General features: G+C 44.2%; 1 protein-coding gene across 1 annotated transcript in view; it reads right to left on the reverse strand.

Annotated features, from left to right (window-relative positions):
* Positions 1 to 278: 278 nt before the first annotated feature.
* PRCP (prolylcarboxypeptidase (angiotensinase C)) overlaps positions 279 to 11,171 on the reverse strand; it is an 18,314-nt gene continuing 7,421 nt past the window's right edge. Inside the window, exons 7-9 of the mRNA XM_009323452.1 lie at positions 9,279 to 9,443; positions 6,749 to 6,936; positions 279 to 2,341 (exon numbers count right to left, since the gene is read on the reverse strand). Of these exons, the coding sequence (XP_009321727.1) occupies positions 2,137 to 2,341; positions 6,749 to 6,936; positions 9,279 to 9,443 (558 nt within the window). The 3' untranslated portion in view covers positions 279 to 2,136. The remainder of the gene's footprint in view (positions 2,342 to 6,748; positions 6,937 to 9,278; positions 9,444 to 11,171) is intronic.

An 11,171-nucleotide genomic window follows, 5' to 3' on the forward strand; every position in this document is an offset into this window, starting at 1 on the left:
ACCATTCACAGCCCATTGCACGGATATCCTGACGTCCTCCATACAACATGGAAGTGTTTTTCCCAGAATTTGCACTTGGAGCAGCACCCTGAGCAATCAGTGGGAGCAGTTGGACCAGACTCTTGCAGTTACAAACTATTTGTGACCCCCAAATTTATATTTACTCTTTCAGATTCCATTCTTTGCCTTGCAGTAAACCAGGATATTACCATACATCAATTAACACGTAAGAAGATACAATGGTATTTCTAAAAACTTGACTGTAACCCACTTGATTAGAAAACAATCATTTTTATTTGTTTCAAAAAATTCAAGGCCACCATGTCATTATAAAGCACACAAGCAAGAGACCAGAGTATATTTACAGGAGAGTACCAAAAATTGGAACTATTGGAAAAGGGATTGCCAACAGCTTGCAGTCAACAGGTTTCAGGCAAGTTCTATGTAGCTCTTCCTTCCCCTCCTGTGGTTCTTCTCTGGCCTTGTTCTCTATAGTCTCTTAAGTAATTACCTTGCTCAAGAGCATGAGAGGTTCAGATTGCGAAGTCTGAACATAAACGCCATGGTTAACGCAAGATAAGGGAATGCCAGAAACTCTATTGGAAAGAAGATGCACAGGAGTGTTTTAAAAGATAAAATTTCGGTGTGGGGTTCGCTTTGTTCCCAGTGGATGGGAGGAGACTGGAAACAGAAAAGGCCACCTGGCGTCTTAGGAAAATACTCAACTATCAGGCGTATCATCAAAGCAGAGAAAACTTTTCAACAGAATTGGAATTTTAAGAGTCTGGGGACAAGAAGCCTTGCCTGAGCCTTTCTGAAATTGAGTTGTCCTTTAAACTGCAAAGAATCCTTTCTGAAGAAGGGCTTCAGTGTGAATGAAGCTAAAGCTGGAAAACGAGGGGACTGCCCCAGCCATTTATTAATGTCAAATATGCTGTCTCATGAATCAGGGCAGTTTGTCTGTTTTGGAAGCCTTACAGAAAGCCCATTGCACCTGGCTTGTTGAGCTCGGCATCAGGCTTTAGGCTGATCCAAGAGGATAGCTGCATTCTGTGTTTTGAATAGTTTGTCCCGCAAACAATTTTTTTAAAAAGGCTTTTATTGAAGAGCCATCAGCAAACAGATCATGCAGAATTTGAACAATACACAGAATGGGGGGGGAGGGGGAACCCACACAAGGCACAGCCCCAATTATTTGTCACTTTGTAAGATCTAGCCAGCACAAGTGTCACATTTGCTCTTCAAGAGAATAGCTTCGAAAGCTTCCCGATTTGAAAAAACTGTTTGTGGGGGATACACACATACACAAAATATACCCAGAGTTTTCTTTGGCAATCATCATCACAGTGGCAGATATTTCAGGATTAGGACAAACAGCGAAGGAAGAAATAAAACCCTGATGCAGATTGTGCGTGCTCAGCCAGTTATCAGCAGAGTAAGTCCGGGCCCAGCCCTGATCATTCAGTACAGTGCAGAATGGAAAAGCCACCTAAGGCAGCTTTGATTAATAAGCTGCCAGAAAACTAAAGAAAAAAAGAAAAGATATTTACTTCTTTTCCAGCGCTGATTCCAAAGGGTAAGGGCTGTTTAGTTCCTTCACAAACAGCACAGCCAGTTTCCCCATGCCTTCCCTACCTCTCCACCAAACATCACAGTAAGATGTGATTTCTGTTCCCCCGTTATCTCCACGCCCCTGCCATGACAGTTTACACCAGCTGAAGATGTCTGAAATTCAGTCCCACTGAAGGCAGCAGGAGTTTCATCATTGACAGCACTGCCATTTAATCCACTGTATATACCAGCAGTCAGGACAATCACCTAGCGCAGTGAGGAAGGCATCAAGCCTAGAACAGGAACTCTTCACTTTACCATAAAGTACAGCGTTTGAGAAGAGCAGAAGAGGAAAGCAAGCCAGAGCAGGCAGCTCAATCCATGCACTTTAGTTAAAGTTTATTATCTGACAACGCTCTCCATCTGTCTGCTGCCTGCTTCTCTCACGGGCACAAGCAATGGTTAGCACTGCAACACAGGTGAGGAAGCGGGAGTGAAATGTTTAGACGGCCCTGTGATAAGGCCCGGCCCTGCTCCCAGCAAAGCCAACGGAGGTATAATGGCCACAGTTGTTGCAGTACCACTTCAGTGGCTGTGCCCGGCCTTTTCAATCCACTGCTTCATGTAGCAGATTTCCAAGGCTCGAGCTTGCTGCACAGATTTGGGGTCCAAAGGGTTGCGGCTGCGTAGGTCCAGGTGATGGGCTCCATCCGGGATCATGATTGCCACAAGGGAATCTGTGATGTTCTGGGTCACCCCACCTGCAGACCATGGGTCCAGGCCACCATTGCTGTAAGGAAAGAATACCTCATCAGGGTACATCTGCACAGCAGTCAGCAGTGGGGCTGCAGCTCACGTCAACATATCCACATTGACTTTCAACTAGTTTTCCGTAGGTACAGACAGAAACAGACCTCAGCCCTGTCTCAATGTCTTGTGCCCACCCCTCTGCTGAGAGGAGCCTTCTTGACAGAGGTATGGAGCTATTAGCAGCTTAAGCAAGGCTACGCTTCTGTCCTTAATTATCTGCTAATTCAAATAATAAGCTGTAATAGTGCCACAGCCTCTGGAGATAGATCTGCTGCCACCTGTCATTGTCATAAAAGGTTCAGGTTCCCCTGTACCAAGACATGTTCAAATTCCCAAATCAAAGCACTTTGCTTTCCTTCTTCACAGTCTGCCATAAACTAATAACCAGCTGGACCCTTTAGAGCTGAATTTTCAGGAGGTTCTACCTTTTGCTGTCTCAGCTGTGTGCCAACCTGGTTTTGCAAAGAAATCCTTCTGTTAGCCCCCTTATTTCTAATAAAAACCATATTAAAGTAAAGCTTTTATACCTCAAGAAACTGTCTAAAATGACTCTTCCTCTGTGACAGGACAATTTAATGCAATTTACTCCTCCTCCTCCTCCCTCACCCCAAATCAATGAAAGGATTCCTTGCACTGTAGATCTGGCTCCAAATAATGCCTGGTCCATGGAGCAAGCCAATGGCTGAACTGGGGTGGGAGTTTTGAATCTCTCATTCCTAGCTTTGGACTTGACCTATTAATCCCTACTACATCTTATTTTCCTTTACTGCAGTGTTCTTCCCACATGTGATCCATCTTTCTGCACAAAAAAAAATCAACATCCATATACTTATAGAACAATGCAAATCTAGATCTGTTCCTCACTTAAAACACTGGACCTGTCCACAAAAGGAAATATTAGAGATGGGCTATTGCATGTCAGTGTCAATTTCTAGGAGGATCTAAGAAATTAAAGCATCCTTGGACATGAAGAGATATGCAGCTAGAAAAATACCACAATGGCAGCACCAGAAAATAACAGAAAGAGATAATGAGTAAAAACGTTTTGTAGAAATAACTAAGAGTAAAAACCTGATGGGGTCTGAACTAATACTTTATTTCTTTCTCCATAAAAAAACCCAATTATCTTGAATCTCTAGTTCTTTATTTTCAGTGATTCTAAATATGACTTAGGAGAAGAGAAACATTTTATATCTGGAAGACAAAAAGCATACAGAGCTGCCCGATAAGCAAAAAGCATTGGATTTAAAAGGTCGCCTGAATCAGCAGAGCACCTTGGCAACAGGGGGATGAGTTGCTGAGAGACCCAAGATGTACATGGACTTGGATCTTTTGGTCCCAGTCATGTGGAAACTAAGTATGCCACAGGAAAACAACACTGTCTCTGGCTTCTCTGGGAGCTTCTGGCTGCATCCTCTGTGGCTCCTGCCAAATGATGGCACCAGAGGCACTGATGCAGTTTGGGAAGTGATGCTTGCTGAGAGGAGGGGGGATGGAGGGCTCACCACAAAATAATCTTAACAGTTTTACAGAATAAGATCATTCAGTACCAACTGGAATGGATTATTTATGTGTTAAAACTAAGCATGCACGTAAGTACTCAGTTGCCCATCTTACAGGACAGGAGATTCCCAATGTAAACAGAAGTAGTAAAAGAAAAGAAAGAATTAAAAAAAAGAGTCAGCCGTTCCTGTCTAGCAGTGGCCAGGCAAGTAGGGCTTCAGAAAAAACCTAATGCACGCTATCAGCACGCTTAGTCCTGTTTTCAATTCATCATATTTCCTTGACAGCATAAATAGGGTCCTGCCTATCCCACAGCAAACAGTTCCCTTTTCTATCATCTCTTCAGAGCCTCTTCAGCCCTCCAGCCCTGCCAGGAACAAGGAGATGTTTTACACAATCTTAGTAGCACTGTCTGCGCATCCTTTTTTAAAACATGCCCACTCTCCACAACTGCCAAATTTCCTTTTCTTAACTTTTTTCCTCTCACCTTTTCTCTTCAGCCAGGCATTGTTCTGCCTTCTTTTCCTCCATTGCCTTCTTTTATGCTACCAATCCCCGCTTCTGCACATAGCTCCAGCATCTCTCAAAACAGAGCCTTCACTTTCTGCCCTTCCCCTGCCAGTACAGAACTGGATAGGTGGGTGCCCTAACTTAGAAGCATACAACCCAGGTGTGATCCATCCAGATTGAAAAATATCAATTTTTAGACTGCACGCACCAAATTTCATACTGTCTGATACAACCTGGGCTGACTTTGACTACCACAGTATATTGATGACGAGACACTACCAACTGCTACAAGCTCTCTGCCACCACATGCATGAACAGTGTTAAAATGCCATTTCCACCACTGTGCAGCACTTCCACACCAAGTACAGAGCATGTTCCAGTAAGAGTATCAGGAGTGGAAATTGCTGCGCCTTGAAGGACAAACAGGGTTCTGAAACCCCCAGTTTCCTCAAACTAGTGTGTTAATAAAGATGCGCTGGCCAGGACAGGCAAGTAGTATCTGCCTACAGCCTAAGTAACCACTCACACACTACACACCTCCAAGAAGGTACCCAAGTGGCAATGGAGATTCCTGCGTCGATACCATACAACACTGCGTGAATCTGCAGAGACATGCACTGCTCGCAGAGGGAGAAGCGGCAACACCAGTTCAAGCATCCTGGCCAAATCCCACTGCGTCTGGATAAATCCACCCTACAGTGGTTCTCTTTAGATGGAGTATTCTTCCCTTCCTGCGCTGAACTGTTGTGCAAGTTGCCTGACACTTAAACACAGTGCTTTTTACCCCACAGGGAGTTGCATCCCCCGGTAAACACAGGGATATTTTTTGTAAAGCACTCTGCAGTGTTTGAGGATAAAAGGCTCTTATATAAAATGTACAGTGTTGGCAATGTATTTGTTTGAAGAGAAACAACCCAGCTTGAGATCCAAAGCTTTGTGTGTACAGCACTACTTCATTCATTTGGTTGCTTTCAAGCTTTTCTCATTTCAAGCTCCTTCAGCTGGCATAAATTCTTAAACACTTATTTAGATTTGTTTGCTTGTCTATCGCTTACAAAGCGGATTTCTACTGTACAGAGCTGTGAAGCCTTGGAAATAAGCAACACTGCAGAAATTAAGTTAAACCAACAATTATTTTTTTTTTATTAAGAAGTTTCCCAAAGAAGGGTAGAATTTCTCACTCTACAGCAGATATCCTGCTGGGACAGAAACAGCAAGAGACAAACAAGAGGAAAGCAACAGGCCTCTGGAGCCAAACAGACCAATGCTAACAGCTGAAATCCAGAGAATAATCCCCAATTCAAGTGAGGATTTTTTACTTTTAAAATACACACCTATTTACCAAGTCCAACAGACTCATTCTGAGTTTTGTTTAAAGAAGTGGAAGGGGTTTTTTTTGAAAAGGCCTTGCACAATTTTAGCCAGAGCACAGAGGAATATATATCCAGGAGCTGCCCACAGTAGGCAATCAATACAGCAACTCAGAACTCCTGAAGCACAGGCTTCAATGGGTTTATTAAATGCCTCCCTACCACGTAACGACCTAATGAAAAGCCAGTACTTAGCTGTTCAAAATTTTGTATCACCTCACAGCAGAAGTACAGCTACATGAACCTCCCTCTAAAGAAAGCAAGAGTTTAACCTTAAAAATAAGAAGACTGAGTAGAGAGCAAGCAGCATGCACTAGTTTTTGCACTAGACTGAAACATTTCTCTCCCTTTTTGTCCACATACAAAGGTGTTTCAGACAAACTTCTGTTGTGTTACCAGTATGCCTTGCTAGAATGGAAACATCTCTTTGTATTTGGTTCTTACACAAGTTTGTTGAAACTTGTCTAATTACCACTAAAAGAAAAGGGAAATTGGCAGTGACAGGAAAGCTCCCAAAGTTACTTCCCTCTCTTCTCTGTATCAAAGGGAAAAAGGAATGTCACACCAGCCCCTCCGCAAGGCTATCACCCAGAGCAACAATTTTAGTGACCGAGATCCTGTGTTATAGCTAGAGCCTGTTTAGACTTTCCTTTTATGTGGAAGAAACAGTGCTTTGGCTTCATAAAAGCTAGACGGATTTACCAGCATGGGAAACCTGGACTTTGGCCACAAGATAAGAAGGAATCCACATGGGAAGAAAATTACATTTGGCAGAATCCCAAGCCAGATTCTTCTTTTAGAGTCACACAGGCAGTGACAGAACAGTTGGCTTCTTTGGCCACTGCAGATTGACCATTTTACTCTCAAGAGCAACACAAAGCATGCCCATCATTTATTCAGCTGGAGCGTTGGAGACACATCCTTTTGCTACTGAGGGCAGGCTCTCTGCATTGACAACCCAAACTGGTGGAAGACTCCACTCTAGAAGCTGAAACAAGGCTCACCTGAAGACAATGTTGCTGTGTGAACTGATGTTTTTCCCTCCATACACAGAAAGAATCCAAGAGGGGCGAGGCCTCACTCCCCACAGCCTGTAACACTCTTCTGAGAGTGCATCGAAGTCCCATTTCTGAGGCTCGAACATGTCATTGACACCATCTGTGCACATGGGCATCACCATCTCAGTGCAAGCCTGAAAGAAAGAGCAGGGTAACAAGATGTATTGCCGGGAGACTGTCCAATAGCTGTTAGTGCAGTGTTTAAATAAAAAAGCTCAAACAGGATTTGATCAGTAATTACTGTCAAACTATCATAGAATCATTTAGGTTGGAAAAGACCCTTAAGATCATCAAGTCCAACCATTAACCTAGCACTGCCAAGTCCACCACTAAGCCATGTCCCTGAGCACCACATCTACACATCTTTTAAATACCTCCAGGGATGGTATATAAAAAATCCCCCACTTCCCTGGGCAGCCTGTTCCAGTGCTTGACAACCCTTTCAGGGAAGATGTTTTTCCTAATATCCAATCTAAACCTCCCCTGGCACAACTCGAGCCCATTTCCTCTCATCCTATCACTTGTTACTTGGGAGAAGAGACCAACACCCACCTCGCTACAACCTCCTTTCAGGTAGTTGTAGAGAGCGATGAGGTCTCCCCTCGGCCTCCTTTTCTCCAGGCTAAACACCTCCAGTTCCCTCAGCCGCTCCTCATAAGGCTTGTTCTCCAGACCCCTCACCAGCCTCGTTGCCCTTCTCTGGACACGGAACACAGTATTCGAGGTGCAGCCTCACCAGTGCTGAGTACCAAAGGACCATCAGTTCCCTCCTCCTGCTGGCCACACTATTTCTGATACAAGCCAGGATGCTATTGGCCTTCTTGGCCACCTGGGCACACTGCTGGCTCATATTCAGCCAGCTGTCGACCAACACCCCCAGGTCCTTCTCTGCCGGGCAGATTTCCAGCCACTCTTCCCCCTGTAACCTTGCATGGGGTTGTTGTGACGCAAGTGCAGTACTCAACACGTAGCCTTGTTGAACATTGTACAATTGGCCTCAGCCCATGGATCCAGCCTGTCCAGGTCCCTCTGCAGAGCCTTCCTACCCTCGAGCAGATCAACACTCCCACCCAGCTTGGTGTCGTCTGCAAACTTACTGAGGGTGCACTCGATCCCCTCGTCCAGATCACTGATAAAAATATTAAACAGAACTGGCCCTGACACTGAGCCCTGGGGAACACCGCTTGTGACCAGACGCCAACTGGATTGAATTCCATTCACCACAACTCTTCGGGCCCGGCCATCCAGCCAGTTTTTGACCCAGTGAAGAGTATGCTCATCCAAGCCATGAACAGCCAGTTTCTCCAGGAGAATGCTGTGGGAAATGGTGACAACTAGACAACATCCACAGCCTTTCCTTCATCCACTAAGCGGGTCACCTTGTCATAGAAGGAGATCAGGTTAGTCAAGCAGGACCTGCCCTTCATAAATCCATGCTGACTGGGCCTGATCACCTGGTTGTCCTGTACGTGACGTGTGATGGCACTCAAGATGATCTGCTCCATAACCTTCCCCAGCACCTAGGTCAGACTAACAGGCCTGTAGTTCCCCGGATCCTCCTTCCAGCTCTTCTTGTAGATGGGCGGAACACAGATACCAAGCAAAAATTTCATCTTTCACACTAACTATTCTCTGACACCTTAGTGATACTAGCTAAGAAAGAAAAACAAATTATATCCTTGAAGCAACATAGCCCCCACCGTGGCAATTAATCTAACTCACAGTCTGTTCCTACTTGTCCCCTTTCCCACGTGCCTTCAGAAGCAGGCAGGGAACAAGCTGCAGAATAGATGTGTTGTTTTGATGAGCCCAGCTGCCATATTCTTTGTTACCCATATGGCATTTCCCTCCTTTCTCAGAGGACAACTTCTGAAGCCTGCACATCTCCTGGGGCTGTCTGGAACAAATACATAGGGCACAGTAGCCGAGAGCAGATGGTCACAACCTGAACATCAAATTCTTAACACCTTGCTTCTGCAAGCAGCTGCCCTGCTCCTCAGAAGGGAGACTGTATGTAACAGTGTTGCATGTGCTTAGTAAATGGGATTGAGAGAGCAGAATGCCCTGGACCCCTTACCACAGGTATCTGTATTTTTGTTACCTACTTGATGGGAAAGGTTGGGTCTCAGTGAGCTACAGGATAAACAGCTTTAGTTGAAAGAAATCAGTATCAACATATCCGGACATATTTGCTTGCACAGATGCTGCTGCTGCAAATCATTTTCAGTCAATATGAAGAGCTGAAACTCAACAATTAGCTAGATAGTAAGACACAACCTAAACCTCCTGGGAAAGCCGCCTCTCTTGCGCCTTGCCCTCTCCACTACAATCATACTTGCTTCATGCTTACATTTGTCATCAGTACATCAATTACATCTGGTGCAACACATTGACAGTTAAATGACTTGACAATTCTCATCAGCTCTAGCCCAAAAAACCTCACTGAGTTACACTTTAGAAAGGATAGAGCGCATACCTGATAGTACCAACCCAACTGGCCCAGATTCTTTGTTGCAGTCTCAGACATGTCTAAGCACGCGGCTTCTCCTGAATAATTGTAGTATAGATTTACTGCCTGAAAAACATTCTGCAGCAACAATTTGTCAGAGAGACTGGGATCCTTCAAGAATTTGCAGACTTCCTGCAATGAAGAGAGAAGGGGGGGTGTCTAAATCTGCAAGAAATAAAGATCAATACATGATACCTGATAGGATATCAATTTCTTTTCAAAGTACGGTCAGACTACTTCCAGAAAGCGTCCTTCTATGCAATGATATACCCTGAGCTTTATCATAAAAAACAGTATTCCATTTGTGTAGTGCATGCTACTATGAGGAACCTGAAACTTTACATTTCCCAATTAAAACTCTAAGAAAGAGTGCAACCTTAATATGTCATTCACCAAGTTTTTCAATCCATTTCCCATTCTTTAAAATAGATAATATCTAATAAAGAGTATTTAGCTACTCTGTAATGAAAGATAACACTTGCAAATATATAATAAAAAAGCTCCAGGTAAAGACTGGGGTTCCCTGCAGTTTGCAGTAGTACAAATAGAAACATCCATGTAAGGAGAGTTCTAATATTTTCAAGTCCTTTTATACAGCAGCATTGCAAAATTCTTACTTCTTCACGTTTGGAAAATACGAGGTGGTGGAAGAAGGCACTGTTTTGCTGGTGAAAAATTAAGAGCAATCTTGGGTAGAGTTTAATTCAAAATCTTAACTGAGAACACAAGTAGTGGAAAAAACAAAACGAAACACAAAAGCTACTGCCCCAGAAAGTTTTTTCATCTTAAAACATTTTTTTTAAAAGCTACAATATTCTCTTTGGCAAGGCTTCTTCCCTACCCCTGCTCCCATGGAGTTGGGACTAATACAAGAACAGTGAAGGGTAAAAGCTGTGAATCCAAGCTCCCAGCCCATCGGAAGAATCCAAAATTACTCTCTGCAGGGAGCAAAGGATGCACTGCAACTCCAACGCTGTTCAAGTACAGGCGCATAGGCACACAGGGACAACTCACATGGCCAATGCAAACTGTGCATCTTCCAAAAAGTGAACTTGCTATCCCTCATTCCCCTGTATCATCTTTTTCCCTCATTTGCATTGTGGAAGCTAGGAAACTGGTCCCTCCCTTGTTCCCTACAGACCATGTCAGAGCACAGCTTCCACATTTTGCCATTCCAAGTAGGTTTTATGGTTTGGCTAGCTCTGCCATCAGTTCTTAACTCAGCAATTAGAGGCTTGGAAAGCTCACTAATTCATGCAAATATACACTGCAGACAGAGAGCAGAACAGAGGGCTGCAGACAGCCCTGTATCTGAAGCTCAGGCTGCATGGTAGAGACAAGAGATCAGTATTTCTGAGAAAGTACTGGCAGCCCACAACAGAGAACAGATTAAGCAACATACATCTATATCCAGCTACTCAAACACATTTCCCCCCCCTTTCTTACCCTGAGAGTCAGATTAGAGCTTCTGTTTCAGAAAAAGTGTGTGAACAGCTTAAATAACTCAGATTTCATACATCAGCATTGTCACAGAATCATCGAATCATTAAGGTTGGAAAAGACCTCTAAGATCATCGAGTCCAACCGTCAACCCACCACCACCATGCCCACTACACCATGTCCTTAAGCGCCTCATCTACACGTCTTAAATACTTCCAGGGATGGTGACTCAACCACTTCCCTGGGCAGCCTGTTCCAATGTTTAACCACTCTTTCAGTAAAGAAATTTTTCCTCACATCCAATCTAAACCTCCCCTGGCGCAACTTGAGGCCATTTCCTCTCATCCTATCGCTACTTACTTGGGAGAAGAGACCAACACCCACCTCGCTACAGCCTCCTTTCAGGTAGTTGTAGAGAGC

Source organism: Pygoscelis adeliae, unplaced genomic scaffold (genome assembly GCF_000699105.1).
Source record: "Pygoscelis adeliae isolate BGI_AS28 unplaced genomic scaffold, ASM69910v1 Scaffold84, whole genome shotgun sequence".
In the NCBI taxonomy this organism is placed as follows: domain Eukaryota; kingdom Metazoa; phylum Chordata; class Aves; order Sphenisciformes; family Spheniscidae; genus Pygoscelis; species Pygoscelis adeliae.